The sequence below is a fragment of the Lissotriton helveticus genome, chromosome 11 (genome assembly GCF_964261635.1).
Source record: "Lissotriton helveticus chromosome 11, aLisHel1.1, whole genome shotgun sequence".
NCBI lineage: Eukaryota > Metazoa > Chordata > Amphibia > Caudata > Salamandridae > Lissotriton > Lissotriton helveticus.
This window is the reverse complement of record NC_136072.1, coordinates 62172155-62195076: the sequence shown is the minus strand read 5'-3', so window position 1 is coordinate 62195076 and position 22922 is coordinate 62172155. Positions and strand designations below refer to the sequence as shown.

At 46.1% G+C, this 22922-nt stretch overlaps 2 protein-coding genes across 3 annotated transcripts in view; one reads left to right on the top strand and one right to left on the bottom strand.

Annotated features, from left to right (window-relative positions):
- The window catches only part of LOC144792929 (uncharacterized), a 40573-nt gene extending 39812 nt beyond the window's left edge, over positions 1 to 761 (bottom strand). Inside the window, exons 1-2 of one of the 2 annotated variants that reach the window (XM_078668128.1) lie at positions 587 to 761; positions 105 to 190 (exon numbers count right to left, since the gene is read on the bottom strand). In XM_078668128.1, the coding sequence (XP_078524254.1) occupies positions 105 to 190; positions 587 to 729 (229 nt within the window). In that variant the 5' untranslated portion in view covers positions 730 to 761. The remainder of the gene's footprint in view (positions 1 to 104; positions 191 to 586) is intronic. The other variant, XR_013602640.1, reaches the window with a different exon arrangement.
- Positions 1 to 22922, top strand: part of LOC144792883 (paramyosin, short form-like) — a 404104-nt gene that overhangs the window by 340364 nt on the left and 40818 nt on the right. The gene's annotated exons all lie outside the window — the stretch shown is intronic.

Genomic DNA, 22922 nt, shown 5'->3' with positions numbered 1-22922 from the left:
AATCCTCATGAATCAAATTGACAGTGAGTTATTTATTCAAGCTTTTAAAGTTTAAAGAATAAAGGTCACAAGCGCAGCAGAAGTGATAAATAAATGAGACAGACCTGCTTGTAGATAAACTGTCAGCTGGTGAAGATGAATGCCGTGGGTCCAATGCAGAGAAACAAAATATCTGGCAGCTAGCAGAGCTCTGTTATGCGTTAATGAAATGAAAAATAAACGCATTTAACATACCAATTCAGAAAGAGCTTCAGAGACATCAGCTGGGCACGAATCCTCAATGAAAAAAAAGAATGGGAGTAAGCAGAATATGTTATCTGCCTACCCCACTCCTGGTACCAAAATATGTACCGAGGAATGAGAGGCTGGAGGCAGGAAGTCTTCAGTTTAAAGTAGAGACTTTTATTTAAGTCTTGTAAGCATTTATAACGGACCCACAGCAGAGCCGTCCATCTCAGTAGCAGAGCAGATAAGAATCATAGAATAAGAGTTCTAGAATAGAAGGGATAGAAAGAGTAAGATAGAAATAGAAGAAAGAAGAGAGAGACAGTAAAAGAGAATATTACAAAGAGTCTTGTGCTCTTACCTTGTTTTTGGCTTTTGACGTATGTTGCGAACAACAGGACCGTGGTCAGCACAGCAGCCTTCATGTCGTTTCTTTGGCTTGGGTATTGGTGTCGAGGCAAAGACGTCTTGATGGGTGTCCGACCCCTCAAAGCAGGTATCCATTTATAGCCAGGATTCTGGACCGGGCTGAGACGACGCCCACAATAAGGGCGGGGAAGAAGTGGGTCTTATTCCGTTGCTGGCACTGTTGTCCCTTCTTCTGCATATAATGAAAGGGGGAGGGGACGTGGCTAGCGCCAGAGGATGATGGCGGCTCTCCTGTGACACGCCTGGGGAAGCGAGGCAGTCTGAGGGATTTCTTGCTCCTCCTGGACCATAAATCGCCCTTAAAATGAAGGACTAAACCATGGGCGTAGGAAGTGTGGGGGACGCGGGGGACATATCCCCCCCAGATTTTCTAGTGGGGGGGACACGGGGGACAGGGGTGGGGGGGACGAGGGGACGAAAGAACTTGCCCTCTCCCTTATATTAGTTGCAGGGCCTTTGACACGTAAAATCACTTGTGCTTTGACGTGCCAATGGCCCTGTACTTGACCTGTGACTTTCCCTTTTGTGTGCTGCAATAATTTCACACCTCGTTCCCGCCACGCTGGCTGCCTTCAGTCTGCACTTCAGGACAAAGGGAGAGAAGTAGTTTGTTTATTGCTGTCTGCATCCTGCCCTTCCCAAGCCCCGACCTGACCGTACCTGTGCAATTCAGTCACTCAAAGGCTGCTGTTTTGCTTAAATGTTTATTTTAAGCAGTTGAAACTCACCCTGGAACATGAGAACAAATTAGCATTAGTCGTACTCTAAGCACACATCTTGGATTACGTTGTGATAGATGTGTTAGTCTGTCCTAATACTTACACAAATATTTGAAATACCACTATATTGTAATATTTATTTTATAGCGCTACTCAACCCCATCCTGGTGTCGGAGCGCTTTACATCACTCATACACATTATACTTTGACAATAAAACGTGTGTGTCAGTCATTTTACAGGATGTGTTACATATGATAGTGAGGGTTACAAGGTGTAGGAGTCACTCGTGCTTTACTTCATAGGTTAGAGTGCTATATTCGAAAGATTACAATGTATGAAACGCAAGCACTTAAAGGATCTCTTTGTTAAATGCAGTAATCCACTTACCCAGCTGCATAAAAAACAAATCTGTCATCTGTGTCTCACATGATGTGCTTTGTGGGAGACATATTAACCCTTTATGCTACTCTGATTCAAAACTGGGACTAGACAAAATCCATGTCTCTCCAGCAAGTGCATTAACCTCCAGAATTATTTTACCATTATTTCCTCTGATTTACTGGATACATAAAAATCTCTGCAGCAGGTCGCTTAGCCCCATAAGATATTTTAAAATGCAGTTTTTGCAACCAATTAAGCATAACATATTTACTGCCACATTTCTCCTTGTTGTCGATTTCTTTCTGTCAGACTATGAACAAATAAATGTCTAAGTGGAGGCCTAGATCTTGCGCCAGTGTTGCATCACTTTATTTGACTCAGCTCCGACGCAAAATCTTACTTTTTAAATACTGTAATGCGCTCACATGTACTCATGATAGACCTGCTTAACATATGTGAGGTCATAGAATCTAATGTAATTTTGTGTGGTATCACTTCCTGCGAGGTCACGTGCGATGTCACACACTGTGATGTCACTTACAATGACACACAAGAATCCTTCAAAATAATCAGGTAAGTAGCACAAATATACACTGGTCTCCATGGGGAGACCAAACCATGAACTAAGAAAGTGGAATGCAAACTACAAAGCGTAACAGAACTTGGATCAGAAGTCTCAGAGTTGCTAGGGACACAAGGAACCACCCAATGTAAGTGCCCAGGAACCCCCGGTGGCAGTGCAAAGTTGAAACACAGCTGCGTGCCCAATGGAAGTCAACTGAGAAGTTGCAGTTGCAATTTTGAAGTAGAAGGACCCATCCCAGAGGACCCCGGAGAGACCCTTTGTAAGACTGGAGGTTGGAGATGCCCCGGGAACCAGGTTACTTGCACCAGGGAAGCATAGGGGGTGATGTGACGTTGGAACCTGCCTTAGACAAAAATGGAAGACTCCGAAGATGATACCTTTGGGGAGGCCTGTGAAGGAGTCCAGTGGAATCCAAGAGTTGATTTTTTGAAGAAGAGAACCTGCAATTAGAGGCAACAGAGTCTATGCCACTCAGAAGTGACCAGGAGGCACGGAAGCACAAGGCCCACCGATGACAGGAGGTTGAAGAGTGAAGACGGTGACATTGTTGCTGCAGCTGTGAGGACCAGGCAGCGCTGAGGAAGGCCAGGAGCCAAGCATGAGCTGTCCCATATCAGGTTTCAGGTTTTGGTGTTCAGGTGAATGTATGTCGATACAACGCGAACCAAAACAAAGTATACTTTAACAACGTTGTTTTTAGTTTGCATGTACAGTTACTACGCAATTTATAATTGCGGGTACTGAGGACCAATGAGAACCGTTACGATGCTAGCGAGTGTGGTATCTATGAACCGTAAATGACGAGATTAATAGGTGTACGCATTTTCGCTACGCTACTTAGAAGGGTTCGTCTTATTTACAGGTTTCTTCAATTGAACCCTCGGGTTCCATTTTAGATACGGCATCCATTTTGTTTCTTGCCCTCACGTAGTCAGCGAACAGGCAAATGTCCGCCTCATGACCCTGTGATTCCCAAGACTGGGGGATGACACGGCGGAGACAGATGGCTCCGCAGCTGGGTAATCTTCCCACGTTGGCCTATTGTTTAAGCCTTGCATGCGCTCGGCTCGAATCCTTTGATCCTGGGATTGCGCTTCCGATATTACCTCCACACTCCTTCTTCTTCTGTTGTATGACTTCCTTGCACCTGTTCCTGTCTCTTACTCTCGTCCTTTTACAACTAGAGTGGAATGTGCATAGCAGCAGGATAATGTGCTTTTACAGTTGGGAACCGACAAATGTTACTGTGATTATGTTCCGGGTTTCCGACACCATGAATGAAGCCCTTTTAAGTTTATTGTGGGAACTGAGTTGTAACCTTTTGTTCGTTACGTTATTGAATGCTGAAAATGTGTATAAAAGGAGCAATCCACATTTGCAATTCGAAGCAGACTCTTGGAACCTACACTCTGTTGTACTTCCCATGACTTTTGCATCCCTGCAGTAATAAACGCTGATCTTTGACGCCGAAGGAAGTGTCCCGTGTCTCTGTCACTTGTGAGCCGAACAGGTATCCTACGAAGGTTTCAGGTGTTGTTCCCTGGCACCGCTGGTTCTTAAAAGTCCAGTCCTTCAGTTGGCGCCCAACGTGGGGCGACATCAGCGGTACCGGTCCAAAATCTGACGATTGCGAGGAACTTCGTGTGAAATCTCCGAGGAAAAGGTGCACCCCGCTTCATCGATCCTGTTGTCGAAATAAGTGGTCCAAAGATTTTTCCCGCGAAGATTCCCGCCTCCTGACGGCTGCAACGGATCGATGCTCTGACTGTCGACCTGTTTTGGTGCCTGGCGTAGTCCTTTGTATGGCCAGACGAGAGACGGGCCTTCCTGGTGACGCCATTGAGCTCTCAGTTAAGTATTTGTGGGTCGCTCCCAGTCCTTAGTTGTTGGTGCTTAGTTGTTTGCATGGTTCCATTGCATTTGTGGTGCTTAGTTGTTGGTCCTTAGTTGTTATTTGACAGTTGCAATTGCCAAAAACCGAGGGTTTTGTCTTTCACGAAGATTTAGTACTTTGGTAACCCTTGAAGTTTGATACTTGGTTAGTGTGCATGATGCCCAGCCGTAGTGGTTTCATTGGTTTCTTCAAATGTTGCAACAAGGATTCCCGGTTGGAGGACTCGTGTCCGATACCTCCAGTTGGAACTCCGATATATGAGCTCTATAGTCGACATGGTGTGGGCCCTATTATATATATTGACTGTTGGGTCCGTTATACGAGAAAGGATGGTGTCCTTAGTTGGCCACCACACGGAAGTTTTGAAATGGAGATTTTAGATAATCTAGAAGCTAAATTATTTAAGAAGAAAGCTAGGCCAGCTATGTTTGATTCCCTTCGGTTATGGCGTAAAGAGGCCAAGCAGAAAGAAATCAAACAGCTTAAGAAGAATCGAAGAGAGGGTATCATTCCGATAATGCAAGTCGTGCAGCAATGTCAGCGGGATAAAGTAGAAAAAGAGATAGAAATTTCCACCAGACTGCATCATATGAAGGTGGATAAATGTTATCCGGTTTTATCGTCTAGTTCTGATAAAAAGAACGAAGACGCGAAAGAAGCGAAAGAGGATCCTTTGCTAGCATATTTATTGAAATCACCACCTCCTTATGCACAGGATACTACGGCTCCTATAGTTCCTCCTGTTGTCCCTCCCGTTATTCAAGCGGCTGCTGCTCAACCCGTTGTTGGTCCTGTGTTTGTCCCTCCAACTACTCCTATTCCAACTGCTCCTTTGCCTGTACCTCCTCAGCCTCTAGTTTCTGCTACTCCAACTACCTTGACTACCCCCGCTGTTCCTACTTTCACTTCTAATGTTGTTGCTCCTGTTCTTCTTTCTTCTTCTCCTTCTGTTCGTAACCGTATCCCTAATACTGTTGCTACCCTCTATTCACCACTCCTTGGGCAGTTATTTCCATCCGATGTTTCTGAAACTCCCCAGAGACGAAGTCAAATCCCTGGTGGAAGGGAGAGTGCAACGTTAGCGAATATGGCGCGTAGGTGGATAAGACACCCTGCTAACTACCCTCCACGCATGGTTTTCGACACGTTTTCTCAGTTTAATGAGCCTACGCAGAGATTCGTGTTCGAAGAAATGTGTAACTTTTTGAGAGAACAATGGTATAGTGATGATGTAGATGATGTACCGCCCGATATGATTGAACTTCAGAGTCAATTTTTGAACGGTACGATAGTAGGTGGAGAGGTACGACGTGCCTTAGAGCGATTGTTAGCCTATAGATCCACAGTGCCTCCTCGAGTGTCGTTTGATGACGACTCCGACAATTGGAAAGCGACTCCTGGTCAGTATCCTATGAGAGAGGTTCCGCCAGTATGGATGCCAGGTAATCCTGGTGGAAATCCTGCGGTTCTGCCACATTTCCAAAGAGTTTGGATACACCTCCCATGGAAGCGATCAGAAGTCTTACAGGTGAAGCAGTCCTTGCCTGATCCACGCATGAATCCGGCGGGTTATTATAAGGAGTTGTCTCAACTGGTAGACGCTACTATTATGAATCTTGCGGACATCGACATGCTGTTTGGCAATGTCGTACCACAACCGATTTGGGCGAAAATTCGCCAAGAAAACCATGCGAATGAGTTAGGCGGTGATTGGGCTGCAATAATAGCGGCCGATGGCCGACAAGTGGGTGGGGCTAAGCCTGAGCAGTTAATTACGGATCTGCCCCAAAGAATCATTACGTTCATGAAAACGATTATGCCAGCGATGAGGGTGAACTGGGATAAATTAGCAGCTTGTAAGCAAAAGAAGGACGAGAGTGTCTCCGATTTCTTTACCAGATTCGAAGAGGCATTTGTCGATCATAGTGGTCAGGATATGGGCACCGAGGGAGGCCAACGGTTATTTGTTGATAAATTTGTATTGAATTTGTTGCCTGAGCTATGCAACAAATTGAAAAATTCAGAAAGTGCTTGGGCGGTTTCAACTACTGCTCAAATATTAGCGACAGCTCAATACTATGAGAATAGGGAAAAGGAAGAAAGTGATCGTTCAGACAAGAAAACGAAGGAGCTTAAAACGAAGGTTTTGTTACAGCAAGCGTATCCTCCACGTTCAAATCAAAATGATTCGCAACAGCAATATCGACCACAATTACAATCTTCCAGGATGCAGTCCCGATCTGACTTCTCCGACTTTAGATCTACGCTTGGGTATAATCAGTGTGCATATTGTAGAAGAGAGGGCCATATAAAATATGATTGTCCAGCTTTGCGTGACCGGCTTAACGGTGTGTCGGCATGAGGGGGTCGTGGTGGTCCTCAACAAGCACCCCGAGGTAGAGGCCGCGGTGCCCCTCAAAACCAAAATCATGAGCGCCCTCATACCCCATCAGACGCGAATAATTATTTTGACCAACGAAATGTGAGGTCAGATAAATCAGCACAGTATCATGTGGACGATTATTACGTCGAACATGAGATTGATGCAGGTAACCACTACTAGGACAGCCACCGACAGAGAGAGGGAGTAGTATCAGTTCCGGTTGATCAGAGTGGGCCTTACGTCGCAGTTGCTACATCTGGCGTAGTTGAGCCTTTTCTGTTAGACACTGGTGCGACGAAAAGTTCCATCATGCATTCGAAACTCCCTGGCGCACCTTTGTCCGGCTTAACAAATGTTTCCATTGGATTCTCTGGCGCCCCTGTTAGCAATCCTGTCTCTAGCCCTTTGTCCCTTACGATTGGTCCTCATGAGCTAGAGGCCCCATTGATTTTATCTACTGGTTGTGGTGAGAATCTTTTGGGCTTGGATTTGTTAAAACGGTTATATGCGACTTTGTACTGCTCTCCTGCGGGAGTGGAGCTTACATTAGGTCAGAGAGCGATCTCTCCTATGTACTTATCAATTGATAAATTCCCACCGGAATTGAGTTCCCTTCCTGCGTCGTTATGGGCTACGGGTCCCAATGATGTAGGCTTATTGAACATCCCACCTTATGTGGTTCAGTTGAAATCGAATGTGCGTTTCCCACGTATACCACAGTATCGTATCTCTTTTGATGGTGAGCGAGCACTATTAGCGATCATTTATGACCTGATCGAAAAGGATGTCATTGAAGAAACTCGAGGCAATGTGTGTAATAGTCCTGTGTTACCGATTTTGAAACGCACAGATCCAACTAAACCTCCTGTGTACCGCTTTGTAATTGATTTACGAGAAGTAAATAAAATCGTGATTCCCCAGTTTCCTGTGGTGCCTGACATCACGGCTTTGTTGACCCTGATTCCGGCTTCTGCCTCCTGGTTCACGGTAATCGATCTAAAGAATGCTTTCTTTAGTATTCCGATCGCTGAGGAAAGCAGAGACCTATTCGGATTTTCACTGGGTGGTCGCAGTTTTAGATTTAAACGCGTACCACAGGGCTACTGTGAGAGTCCATCGATCTATAGCCAAGCACTTAAAAGTCAGCTTGATGCATTTGTGTTGCCGACAGGCGCAGCCTTAGTTCAATACGTTGACGACCTATTAGTGGCAGCTGATACAGAGGCTATTTGCAAAACCGCTACAGTATCATTGTTGCAGCACCTATGTGACTTACATCACAAGGTGTCACCTTCTAAGCTACAATATTGTTGTCAAGAAGTAACCTACTTAGGTCACTTACTGTCAAAGGATGGGAGAAGGTTGACCCCAGAGAGAATTGCAGCGATTGCTCGAATGACTGTGCCAAAGACTCAGAGAGATGTACGTGCCTTTCTAGGTATTACGTCATACTGCAGACAATGGATTCCAAATTTTTCATTGTCGGCGAAACCATTGATAGCCCTTACGTGCAAGGATGTTTCATCTCCTTTGCCATGGACTGAAGAGTGTCAAAAAAGTTTTTCTGAATTGCGTGATGCGTTGTGTTCGGCTCCTGTGTTGGGTACTCCTGATTACAATAAGCCGTTCACACTTTATGTTCACGAGAGGGACGGTTGTGCGTTGAGTGTTCTGACACAACAATTTGGCGACAAACAGCGTCCATGCGCATATTTTTCTTCGACCTTAGACCCAGTAGCTAGAGCCTTGCCGAGTTGTTTGAGAGCAACAGCGGCAGCTGCGGCGTCCATTCGACAGTCCGCAGGTCTGGTCATGGATAATATGCTCACGGTGATGGTCCCGCATGCAGTCGACACTCTCTTGAACCGAACGAAAACTCAACATTTGACGAGCGCAAGGTTGTCTGGATATGAGTTGACGTTATTGGCAAGTCACATACGGATAAAACGGTGTAATGTGTTGAATCCAGCAACGTTGTTGCCGATCGACATGGAATTAAGTGATGTAACACCACATGATTGCTATTTGAGAACTGAAGAGGAGACGAAGGGTCGTATTGACCTGAAAAACACTCCATTGGTAGATCCCGATGGTACCTTGTATGTGGATGGTTCATGTTTTAAGTTACCAAATGGTGATGTGACGACTGCGTATGCTGTAGTAACATTGAGTACGGTTGTGGAATCTGCGAGATTGAGTCAGAATTCGGCCCAAGCGGCTGAGTTGATCGCCTTGACGAGAGCGTGTGTGTTGTCCAGAGGGAAGCGGGTGAATGTGTTTACAGACAGCCAGTATGCTTTTGGTGTGGCGCATAGTTTTGGTCGATTGTGGAGAGAAAGAGGATTTTTGACGTCGCATGGTACGAAGATTCAGCACGGACAGCTTGTGAATGACCTTTTGGACGCACTTACATTGCCTAAAGAGGTGGCAATAATCAAATGTAGTGCGCATCGGAAGGTGACGGATGATGTTGGTCGCGGTAATGCGTTTGCGGATGAGATTGCGAAGGAGACGGCTAGAGATCTGACAAATCGAATGTACGTTGCGAGTTCAGTAAGATGGCCAGCGGAGACTAGTATGTGTGAGGACACAGTTGAGAGTGTGAAGAAGATACAGAATGAAGCTACTGAGATGGAAAAGACTCAGTGGAAAGAAAGTACGGGAAAGTTAGACGAGAATGGATGTTGGGTTGATTTGTCGGAAAAGCAGAGATGGATGTTACCAGATGCATACGTGCTTGCTGTTGTTACTATGGCTCATGGTACATCACACATTAATACGAAAGGCATATGTAAGTTGCTGTCGCCCGTGTGGAAGAATGATGGAATTACCAAATGTGCGGAGAGAGTGGTTAAAAATTGCATGGTATGTTTGATGTATAATCCTGGCAAGGGCACCCCCACTCCACGTGGTTATTTTTCTCCTCCCACATGTCCCTTTGAAATTATTCAGTTAGACTTTATCCACATGGAGAGATGCAATAATTTGAAGTTCGTCTTGGTTGTAGTTTGTGCGTTCTCCAGATGGATTGAGGCTTACCCCCTAAAGGATAATACTGCCCTGTCCACAGCAAAGGTTCTACTCAAAGAATATTTCCCCAGGTATGGAATGCCGCGGATTGTATGGTCAGATAACGGAAGTGAGTTTGTGGGAAGTGTAATGAAGAGTGTATGTCGTGGTCTTGGCATAAATCAGAAGTTTCATAGTGCTAATCATCCTCAGTCTGCGGGTTTAGTGGAAAGATATAATGGCACTCTGAAACTGAAACTTGCCAAAATCCAGGCAACGACTGGTCTATCATGGCCCGACGCTTTGCCTTTAGCTCTCTTATCGACCAGGGCGACTGTGCACTCTCGAGTAGGGCTCAGCCCATATGAGATTGTGTTCGGCCGTCCTGCGAACATTTGGGGAGTTCCGAGGCCTAAAGAATTTGACAGACTTGAATATCCAATGTTAATTGACTATCTCTATGATCTGACTGCTAAATTGAGTTTGATTCATCAACAGGTCTTTGAGGCTCTACCGGCACAAACAGAGGGTCCTGGTCATCGGCTCCAACCAGGTGATTGGGTTCTTACCCGCAACTTTGGACGAAAACGAAATCTTGAGCCAAGGTTCGTGGGACCTTACCAGGTGTTGCTGGCAACGAGGACTGCGGTTCGGCTGGAAGGGAGAAAACATTGGGTGCATGCCACCCACACCAAGAAAGTTCCGCTCCCATTGCCAGCAGATAGTTGGATCAGAAAAGGATTCGGCTCGTCTGAAACTTACGTCCCTCTAAGTTACGTGCCGTTTAGTGACGCGCAGCTTGTAGGAGATAACACAGTAAGACCCGACACCCCTGTTGAACCATCCGAAGTTAACCCTCTTTCAGCAGCATTGGAGAATTCAAGTTCTGAACAATTGCGTGGACAATCGAACACTCTTTTGCCGTCTGATCCACTGTTTGAAGAACAGACTCGCCCCGGAAGAAGTCGATACTTTCTTCGACCGCGCTAACAGACTAATAAATTCTGTTTTTTATTTTTTTGAATCTACATCACCTCTATTGTTGCCATAAAAATTGTGGACATTACATATATATATGTATATATATTGTGTACCCTTTTCCTTACAGCTAGGAGGCGTATATTGAATTCAATGAACTCTTGATTAAAAACCTTTTCATCTGGGTTAACCGTAGGGCCGTGCGGGTACTTCCTCCTGTTTAGCAGGTATCTGACACTAGGTCGATTACTTTTGTCGATTTCTGGTAACTCCTGGGGATTGATAATCGCTACTCAGAACGAAGTGCGTCAAGAACGTCACGGACGGTTTTTAGAAGATGAAGTCTTCTAAGCTATTGGAAATTGAGAAAATGGTGGCGCAAAGATCCAAATTGCACAAGACATTTCGGAAAAAATGTTTTTTGTTACAGGTTTTTATGTTGTTCCTAACTGTTTCTATGCTGCTGGTGGGTGGTGTATATTTTGGTTTTCAATCATTGCTGCCTTCTACTTTACCTACTCCTCCTTCTCATGATTTAAATTCTGTTTCCACTGTGTCTCCACATTCCTTTCATCTTCTGCCCCAACATGAACAGGTCAGACGTGCGGAATTTATGAACAATTCTTTTGTTCAACTTCTACATCAGCATCAGTTGGTGATGAACACTACCAATTGTTGGGTATGTGGGTTAATGCCACATACCATGGATAAGGGTATTCCGTATTTTGTTCTTCCTTATAGCCCCCAGGGGTCAGCTCGAGCATTCCAGACCATGTTCCGTAGTGCACTAGATTCCTACCCCCATCGAGAGCCTCGCTCTGCAGACCTTGGTCCTGGCCCGTACCACAAGTCTTTGGCGATAGCAATTGCAGATTTAAATAGAGATATTTTTGACGCAACACTTATCCCAGAGGAAGAGGTGCGAGCTTATAAGGATCTGAGTGAGGTCGAGTATAGTACATCAGTGAATGATAGGCAGTTTAAAAGCTCATCTCCAATCTGGATCGTACCTCATCTCGGTCATTTCTGTCTGCAAGGTCTTGGTCGCAATCCGAGAGCTCAGCTTGGGAAGAGTGCTTGTGTTGATACTTACGTTTTACCAATGCTCTCTTCCCCTGTCTTTCTGACTGCCAAGGGTACCTATTTTGTATGTTACGATCGCGCATATACATGGTTACCTCATGACTTCTCGGGTACCTGCTATATCGCGAATCTTTTGCCTCCGACTTTCACTGTTGCCTCAGATTATCACAAAACTAGAGTTGTGAGAGGTGTCATTAGTAAAGAAGATACTGCCGGTCAAGAAGCAGGAGATTTCTTTAAGGGTTTCCTACCGTTTTGGGGCCCTATGGTCAATAGCAGGAATCTGAGACAGTTAACTCGTGTAGTGGAAGCAACTGCTAACATAACTGCAAGCGCCCTTGGTAATCTGACAGCAGAGCTTCAAGCGGATAGGCTTATGACGCTACAGAACCGTATGGTTCTAGACGTAGTACTGGCAGACAGAGGTGGTGTGTGTAAGGTCATCCATTCGAGCTGCTGCATTTTCATACCTGATAACGCTCCAACGGTTTATCAAGCCATCTCGAAGTTGCATAAAATCTCAGAGTCCATACACGTGGACGAGGGAGACTGGACGCTTCTAGGATGGTTTTGGGGTCTGATGTCAACTTGGGGTTGGAAAATTCTGATGATTATAGGGGTTGTTGTGACGTTTCTGTTCACGTGTTGTCTTTGTGTGCAGTGTGGTCCTGCCTTATGTGGCCTTTGTGCTACAACGTGTATAAGAAGGCCATCTGTTACCGGCGAGACATTGATGAATAAGATGATGTTCCAGCAACACTTGAATGATCTGATGAATATCGAAATTGATTATGATTCCGACTAGTGCTTGCCTACATGAGGGCAAAAGGAGCGTCTGAGGACCAATGAGAACCGTTACGATGCTAGCGAGTGTGGTATCTATGAACCGTAAATGACGAGATTAATAGGTGTACGCATTTTCGCTACGCTACTTAGAAGGGTTCGTCTTATTTACAGGTTTCTTCATTTGAACCCTCGGGTTCCATTTTAGATACGGCATCCATTTTGTTTCTTGCCCTCACGTAGTCAGCGAACAGGCAAATGTCCGCCTCATGACCCTGTGATTCCCAAGACTGGGGGATGACACGGCAGAGACAGATGGCTCCGCAGCTGGGTAATCTTCCCACGTTGGCCTATTGTTTCAGCCTTGCATGCGCTCGGCTCGAATCCTTTGATCCTGGGATTGCGCTTCCGATATTACCTTCACACTCCTTCTTCTTCTGTTGTCTGACTTCCTTGCACCTGTTCCTGTCTCTTACTCTCGTCCTTTTACAACTAGAGTGGAATGTGCATAGCAGCAGGATAATGTGCTTTTACAGTTGGGAACCGACAAATGTTACTGTGATTATGTTCCGGGTTTCCGACACCATGAATGAAGCCCTTTTAAGTTTATTGTGGGAACTGAGTTGTAACCTTTTGTTCGTTACGTTATTGAATGCTGAAAATGTGTATAAAAGGAGCGATCCACATTTGCAATTCGAAGCAGACTCTTGGAACCTACACTCTGTTGTACTTCCCATGACTTTTGCATCCCTGCAGTAATAAACGCTGATCTTTGACGCCGAAGGAAGTGTCCCGTGTCTCTGTCACTTGTGCGCCGAACAGGTATCCTACGAAGGTTTCAGGTGTTGTTCCCTGGCACCGCTGGTTCTTAAAAGTCCAGTCCTTCAGTACCATTAGTTTGCATTTCTTTGCAAATGCATTAAAAGTGCCATTACATTGGATTGAAATACACCGCATGGTTTAACATTGCATTTTTTCTTTTCATGAACATCCAAACACTTAGAAACTTAATAAAATGTTTAAATGAAAATAAAATAAATACCCCAACACTAGGCTAAATACTTAATGCAAATACACTACCCTACACAACACAAACTTCACAACACTACTCTAATCCCTCAAACACTACCCCCAGCACAACCCTACCCTGTGCTCCAGTCATGCCCCTACACGCAAACACTTCCCTGCACTACCCACTTGACACTACCCTAATCCCTAAGGGACTACCCTACATGACTCAAACACCACTACACTACCCTTAACCCTAAAACACTATCCCCTGCACAACCCTCCCCAACCCCCAGTCCTGTCCCTCCACCCAAACACTCCCCTGCACGACCCCCAACACTACCCTAAACCCTAAAACACTACACAAACAACACACCACTACCCTAAACCCTAAAACACTGTCCCCTGCATGACACTCACCCTTCCACCAGTCCGCTCCCTACACTACAACACTACCCTGCACGACACCCCAACACTACCATAAACCCTAAAACACTACCCTACACTACACAAACACCACAACACTACACTAAACCCTAAAACACTACCCATCTCCAAAACACTATTCTACCCTAAACACTACCCTAAACCCTAAAACACTACTCCTCAAACACAACACTACTATTATTCCTAAAAGACTACCCTCTGCACGACCTTCACCCTACTCTAAACCCTTTAAAACAGCCCCTCTTACCTCTCTCTCCTTGTGTCCTCTGTTCTCCATCCTGCGTCATCAAAGGGGCGGTGATCGCTGCACGCCGTTAAGAGGAAACGTCTCAGTTTCCTCACAACGATGTGGTTTGCATTATAACACTTGCGTTATTACAGCGTTGTTACAGCGCATGCAAAGTAATAACATGCATAGAAATGGCTACGCGTTGTTACAGTGCATGCGTTGTAACATTTGCGTAGTAATGGTACGCCGTGTAATGACTGCATGCAAATGGATGTTTAACCTTCAGGTGGTCGATGTCCAGGGGGAGCAGGAAAAAGCCTTGGTAGCCGCAACTAACGCTGGTGAGCGAAAAGATGCAAACATTGGGACCAGCAAGGTCCAAGTGACTCAACAAATCTAGGAGAGTCTGAGCAGGCCCGTGCAAGCAGGGGAGCCCACTGAAGCAAAGGAAGATCCTCAAGAGGACAGACAGGCCAAAGGCACAGGAGTCGCAAGAGGACCTCAGGCAGTTCACCAAAGAAGGAGACCCACAGTGCAGAGGATGCAGTGAGGATGCTGATTTTTGAGGGATGAGGTGCTAGAAGCTGGTGCCTCTTATAACCTGAAGATTTCTGGAGTGCAGAGCCAACAAGCCTTGGCAATGGAAAGTCAACATGGGGCACAGGGGTCTGGTCCCAGCAGCTTTAACATGGGATACTGTCCTCACAATTTCAGAGAAGACAGGTCAGGCCTCTAGGGAGCTGCAGAACCACCACCTGTGTTTCTGGGCCTTGGGTAGCCCGTAGTACCACCGGTCAGCTTCATTGCGGTGCCTGCAGATGTAGGAAAGTGACGTCTTCAATCCAAGGGAGATCACTTTGGATGTCTTTGATGCCCACAGGCCTTCTGGAGAACCTGGATGAAGCACAGACACAGAAGGAGCAGAAGACTTGAAGAACAGGGAGACCAGGAGAAGCAAGTGTCTTCTTTGATGCACAAGTCCAAGTGTCCAGACGTTGAAGAGTGTTTTGGTTTCAGAGGTGAGTCTTGATCCATGATGAATTTGAGGACCCACCACAGGGGAGCCCCTAGGGAAAGAGTTGGTACAACTTTGTGGTCCCTCCCAGAAGGGGGGGCTGGACAGAGGGGCGGATAGGCCCCTGTCCTTCGTACAGTTTCGCACCAGTGCGGGAACCAAAGGTTCCTGAACTGGCTCAAGCCGGAGTATGCAACGAAGGCACCAAATCTGCCCTTCAAAGCAGTCTGGTGGTGCTGGAGAGCACCCCCATCCCAACCCAATACACTAAGGGGCATATTAGCAAGAACCTTGTTAAAATTATCGCCGTTTTAGGGGCAGGATACTGCCGCTAAAAGGACGGTAATGGGCTTGCTAATATGTGTTATAGAATTCCAATAGAAGCCCAGGTTAGATGTGCAGGACATCTAACCTGGGCTTCTATTGGAATTCTATAAAGCATATTAGCAAGCCAAATATTGCCATTTTAGCGGCAGTTTCCTGCTGCTAAAACTGCGATAATTTTAACGAGGTTCTTGCTAGTATGCCCCTAAGTTCTTTCTAGGAGGTGGTCACACCGCTCTGTGACAGGAAACCTATTGTTCTACCTTCACCTGCTCAAGCTCAGCTCAGCAGCAGGCGGGCAGAATAAGGTCTGTGGTCGACAGCAGCACAAGCTTGCTGGCAGACCCTGAAAGGCTATTATCAGGAGTCTGTCCCCTTCGGAGTCCCCCAATACATGGGATCATACTTCCAGCAGTAGAATCGGTGTTGGGGTATGATTTCAAGATGTTTGATACCAAATATGACCAGGTTCAGTGCAGCAGTATATAGTTAGATACCTTGTAATAACTGAAGTCCACTATATACCTTAAAATGGCTGACCACACTTACAAAGCCTTGAAAATCATCTCTGGGATTTGTATTGGTGTCCTGCCGTTCCTCATCCTCACACTTTTAACCAAGCACCCTGCCTACCATAGGGTGACTTAAGTGCAGTGACCTCAGATATAGAGAAACGTATATCTGCCATGAGAGGTGCAGGCAACATCTCAGACAGACTGCAATGGCAGGCATTTAGTTTAAGTGGCCTCTCATAGGTGGCACATGCTGCAGCCCACAGGAGATCCCTGGTGAACCCATGCCCTGGGTACCTTGGTACCATACACTAGCAACCTACAGGGTACACCAGTAGTCAATTGTGAATTTACCAAAGTAATTACCAGAGCCAATGTAGGGGAGAGAGCACAGTTGCTGGGGTCCTGCAGGATCCCAGCAGACTACAGTCAAAACACGCGTACACCAGGCAAAAATTGGGGTTAACCATGGAAGCAGATCATACTTACCTACACAAGACCCCACCAAACGTAAGGACATGAGATAACCTTGCCGAGTTGAGTCTTCTTTTTTTAAGTAGAAATATCTGGAAAGTCATCTGCATTGGCATGGTTACTCCCAGGTCTATGTTCCACTGAAAAGTCAATCCTCTGTAGAGAAATAGACCACCGCAAAAGTGTAGGGTTTTCACCCTTCATCTTTTTAAGCCATAAGAGGGGCTTATGGTTTGTCTGAACAATGAAGTGAGTGCCAAAGAGGTATGGACTCAACTTCTTCAAGGTCAAGACCACAGCAAAGGCCTCCTGCTCAACAGCTGACCAACGCTTCTCCCGGGAAGTCAACCTTCTGGTTATAAACGTTACTGGTTTATCATGGCCCTCTGCATTGAGCTATGACAATACTGCACCTACCCCTATCTCTGAAGCATCTGTCTGGACAATGAATGGTTTGGAGTGGGACCCACTAACATTCCCTGCTTCCTCAGCAACAGCTTGCTGTCTGAGTTGTTCAAAAGAGGGGTAGGCCTTCTGCTCCAGACTCAAGGCTTCCCTGGAAGGACCCTTGCCCCAGTAGCTCTGCCTTGTCAGGGCTAAGCTCCTCTGTGACAAGGTTCTGAGATCCATCCCCCTCATGAGGCTAATTCTCACTGCAAGACTTAAAGGAGGATAAATAATTACCCTTCCTGCTCCTTCTCTTGGGAGCAGGCTGGTCCATTATTCTCAAGATCTTGGTCTCCCCCTAGTGCCTAATGTCTTGGCCTGAGCTCAAGTGACAGCAAATACACAGACTGAAACTCTCATAAATTCTGCATGAGTCAATTACTCCCCGTCAGACCAGGCTAACGTTTCCCAATCTTTTCCCAGTAGGCAATCCACAGGTAGGTCTGAGGATACCACAACTCTCTTTGGGCCAGTTACCCATCCCCAGATGAGATTAACAACTGCCATGGAATGATCTGTCCTTTCCATTGATGAGAGGCTGTTGTCTGTATTTGCCCAAGTTAGTGGGACATACAATAAGGATGGCGAGCTCAGTGCCACCATCACAGACTAAAACAGCCTGAGTGGGTGTTCTGACTAGGCCAGAACCCACTTCAGTACCCAAGGTTAACTCAGCTAAACTTCTGGGGGCACTTCTACTACTACCAGTGTTATTACTAGGGGCACTAGAAGGTTTAGGAGTAGTAGTAGCCATATTGGTGCTAGACTCAGAGCAATTGGCATCCTTTGCCCTATGGCCTTTTTCCTTACACAAATAGCACCAAGGCTTTATGTTAGAGGAGTAGGAGGAATGGATACTACCCCCGAGGAAGATTTGTGGGAACCTCCAGAAGACTCTTTTTTTTCTTTAGATTTACCCCACCTTTCACCTGGGCCTTAGAAGCACCTTGCCTCTTCTGATCACGACCACCATTAGTCTATTGTTTCACCCTGGTGCGGATCCACATGTCTGCCATCTCTCCCATTTCTTGGGTAGAGGTCAGACCCGAGTCCACCAGGTACTGGTGCAGGTGCTGATTTTAAAAGACACACCGATGATGGACGGAATGCAGAGCAAATCAAACATTCACCCCCAGTCAATAGATTTGGGTTAAATCCATCATTCTTTTGCTCACCATGCCACCCCAGTTTAGACCCAGCCATGTGATAATCAGCCTTGTCTCTGTGCCTCATGGGACCATCCCAGCCCAAATTGCCGAGCTAGTCCTCCCTGGACTGGAAACAAGCATCCTGGGACCGGTTTCAGGGCATTACCCCTCATCAGCCAGGCTAGCTTGAATCCAGTAACACAGTGAGCAGTTTTTGATTTTGACAGTTATTACGGATAAGATCACTGACAAGTAATTTGTACAGTCCCTCATAATCATGCACATTACTTCCCTGAAGCAGCCTTTCAGAGCCTTAATAGCACTATCTACAAAATCTACCCAGTCTTGAGTGAGTACCTTCTGTATGTCCCTAAACTTAACCCTGTATTGCTCAGTGGTTAATCCAAACCCATCTATGAAGGCAGTCTTCAAGACTTTGTAATTGTCTGCATATTATTCCTTTACAGTCAAGAGTTTGTCCCTACCTTTGTAAGCAAAGGAGAACCATAGTATAGCTGCCCACTGCCCTTGAGGAACCTTCTCAACTTTACAGGCCTTCTCTAAAGCAGTAATCCACTTATGGATATCATCACTGAGGTGCCGGGTTTTTAGGGACCCGGTGGTGCCAGGGGATAACACCCGAAGACCTCTAAGTTCTCCCTTGTTCAGGACCACAGAAACACTGAGTCTTCTAGTCGCAGTCAGAGATCAAGTTTTATTGGCAGCTACCAAGTAACATGTGTCCTAGAAGCACGACAAACACGGATCGTGTGTTCTCAGGAGACTGTTCGTTTTTACAGAACCAGCCTTCTCCTTATATACAGAAATAATAGCTGCAAGCAAGAATTCTTGAGTTTATGATATGGCTATACACATATTTCTACAATAATACAAAAGAGCGAAGTCATGTAGGCAAGCCCATACTTTAGACGTCCAATCCGTGATCGATTACCCAGCCAGGCCCGGAACTCCCATCAGATATCGATGAAACCCCAATAAAGGAAGGCACCTCCTAGTCATAAAACTGGTCATAAACAGGGAGCGTGGACAGGTGTGTATGTGTGTAGAAAACATGATCTGTACGTAGTGAATGGTTTGTGGTATGTTATGCATTGATGCTATCGTATTTGGCCACTGGGCGAGGAGCTGCTCAAACAGGTTTGGCTGGAGGCAAGGGAGTCAGTTGGGACAGGTCAGGGGGGGAGTCAGGGAAGGTGGACGTGTCCTTTTAGATCAAGCTCGACCTTTAATTGACTTATCATGAGGGCAAGACACAAGATGGATACCATTTACAAAATGGAGTCTGAGGGGTCGGGACGGAAACTACGATTCAGGGGTGTTAGCATACCTCGATCATGACGCAAATGCATAGGAATGATGTCCTAATCATTATCGGTTCGTCGATACCAAATTCGTCATGGTACGTTGATGTTTCGGGACACGGGTATTGGACCTCGATGCCGGGACAACAGTAGGGTCCAGAATTTCAGAACCACAGACCCTCCTTTTGCCATCATATAAGGCAATAATTCATGCTAATCCGAGTCTAAATCTGTATGAAGGAATTCGTGGAGATGCTGCTGTAGCATCATTCTGTTGCTCAGTTCGTCCCTTAACACAGGCTTCCGTACACATGAGGTAGCACAGAGGCCACATAGTGCAGGAGCGCACTGTACACACAGGCAGAACATAAACAGAAGTGCTAAGATCATCCCAATGAAGATCAGTGTTTTCCATCCCCAGGTAGCGATCAGTTCCCAGAACCACCCTAGTAAGGACCAGTCCCCTTTTTCTACGTGAAGGGAACCAGATATCTCGTGTAACTTAGAGATGGCCTGGTACACTGTCGGTGCGTTATCAGGGATGAAAATGCAACAACTAGATTGGATCACTCTGCATACACCACCACGATCGGCGAGTATGATATCTAGGGCAACTCGGTTCTGAAGGGTCATAAGTCGATCCGACTGAAGCTCGGTCGTCAAATTGCCAAGGGCTCCGGCCGTTGTAATCATGGCGGATTCAACTATCCTCGATAACTGACGAATATTCCTGCTGTTCACCATAGGCCTCCAAAATGGCAGAAAACCCTTTGCGAAGTCAGCGAATTCCTGACCCGCGGTGTCGTCTTTACTCACGACTCCTCTAGCTGTCCTTGTCCGATGGTAATCTGCTCTGGCCGTGTAGTTGGGAGGCAGCAGAAATGAGATGAAACATGTACCTGAGAAGTCAGGGGGCAACCAGGTGTAGGCTTGGTCATGGCAGACGAAATACGTGCCTTTGGCTGCTAAGAATAGGGGGGAAGTTCGGGAAGCGAATACATATGTTTCCGTGCATATACTCTTTCCTAATTGTGCTTTGGGATCCCTACCGATACCTTGTAAACATAAGTGACCTCGGTGGGGTACTATCCAAACTGGGCGGGATTTCTTTGCTGTCTGGCTCTTACTCAGATAAACCCCATATTTAGTTACGTTCCAACGAGTGTACGGAGTGAGTTCATCTTTGGGAATCGTTAGATATGTGTCGAACTCTCTACTCATATTTCTTATCCCTGCTACTAGTGCCTTGTTACTGGAATCATTCTCAGTAGAACGGGTCGGGTATGGTTCTAGGGCGAATAGGAACATTGTCTGGAAAGCCCACAGAGAACCATAATAACTGAATGGCAGGATGAAGAATGGGATACCCTTATCAGTCGTGTGTGGCATGAGTCCACATATCCAACAGTTCGATGTGTTCATTATGGACTGGTGTTGGTGTAGGAGTTGAATAAATGAGTTATTTACAAATTCGAGTCGTCTGGCAGACTCGTGTTCAGGTAGAGGGTGAAAGTAGTGTGGAGAGATAGTAGGAGGAGGTGGTGGCCGGGTGTCATTTGAAAAAGTAACTTGGAATACGAATAGAGTATAACCAGTCAAAAACATCGTTATGCTACACAACATTAAAATACATGTTATCAAAAACCTTCTTTTGGCCAGTACAGTACATAGTTGTCTTTCAATGTTCGTGAATCTGGTAGGTCTCTTTACCCTAGGAAACTCCATCCTCTAGTTGCTGCCCGCGGTGGTAGGTTGATTCTGCCAGGGAGTGCGCTCTGTTCAGTCCGGGGTAACTCCCTTGGACCAACCAGAACCGTTGACCTAAACGTCCCCAGCTACACTCCCCAGACTTCAACCGCGACCCTAGCAGCAGAACCGGATGGCGGTTCGAAAATCAAAAATGAGCAAGTTTCCTGAGAGTGAGAGAGCTGAAAAATCAAAAATAGTTCTTGGGGGAAGGGAAATCACATTAATTTGCTTTTTATTAGTCTCTTTGTCTTGACCTTAGATTGTATCGTTCTTTCCCAGGTACGGTGTGGTCTTCAAACAATGTCTTAGGTTCTGAAGTGTCCAACTGCATTGACGGTGGCACAAGTCCTTGTAAAATATGATCACTCTCCTTTTCGGTACTAGTTTCTTTTAAACGTGCATCGCTGAAAGGGATGAAGCGAGGTATGGATTCTGTCTCGGAGTCGGCAATTCCTTCGTTGACCCACCGGTCGTATGGAAGGGGCAGAGGGACCCGTTTACAATGGGTTCCGTGCACCCAGTTCTTTTTGCCTTCCACCCGAACAGCTGATCTCGTGGAAAGAAGTACCATGTAAGGTCCGGTCCACCTCGGCTGTCCGTTGTTTGTGCGCTGGAAATTCCGCACCAAGACCCACGTGCCGGGTGCGATGGAGTGACCTGGATCGTCAGAGGCTGGCGGAGAGGAACTGTGAACCTGTTGGTGTAAAACACGCAATTTAGTTGTCAATTCGCACAAATAGTCAAGCAGTACGGGGTGTTCTATTTCGCTAAGTTTCTTTGGTCTTGGCACGCCCCAGACGTTGGCTGGGTGGCCAAACACTATCTCATGGGGGCTAAGTCCTAATCTAGAATGGACGGTCATTCTCGTTGACAAGAGTGCTAGGGGCAAGGCGTCAGACCATTTAAGACCTGTGCTGGCTTGGACCTTGGCTAGTTTGAGTTTCAATGTGCCATTGTAGCACTCCACTAATCCAGCTGATTGGGGGTGATTCGCAGAGTGAAACTTTTGGCGTATGCCTAAACACTCACACACTCTCTTCATCACACATCCTACGAATTCATTCCATTATCACTCCAGATCATTCTAGGCATGCCGAATCTAGGGAAGAACTCTTTGACAAGGGCTTTGGCAGTTGACAAGGCAGTATTGTCCTTAAGGGGGTATGCTTCCACCCACCTGGAGAAAGCGCAAACAACAACGAGCACATACTTCAAATTGTTGCACCTCTCCATGTGAATGAAATCGAGCTGCAAAACCTCGAACGGATACGTTGGAGGCGCAAAATGACCAGCTGGAGTTGGGGTTCCCCTACCGGGATTGTACTTCAAACACACCATACAGTTTCTGACCACATTCTCTGCATATTTTGGGATATTGCTATTCTGCCATACTGGGGCCAATAGCTTACATATTCCTTTCGAACTGATGTGCGCAAATCCATGAGCCATTGTTACTACTGCAAGTACATAGGCGTTAGGTAATAGCCATCGCTGGTGTTCTGACAATTCGACCCAACAACCATTCGCATCTAACCTACCCTTACTTTCTCTCCATTCATTCACCTCTTTCTCAGTTGCCTCGGTTTGTATAGATTTCACGCTTTCGATGGTGTCCTCACACATTCCCACATCAGTAATCCATCTAGCGGGACCTACAACATACATCCGACTCATTGTGTTCCTTGCAGTCTCTTTCGCAACCTCGTCTGCAAATGCATTCCCGCGGCCAACATCGTCTTGAATCTTTTTGTGTGCACTGCATTTCATAATGGCAAC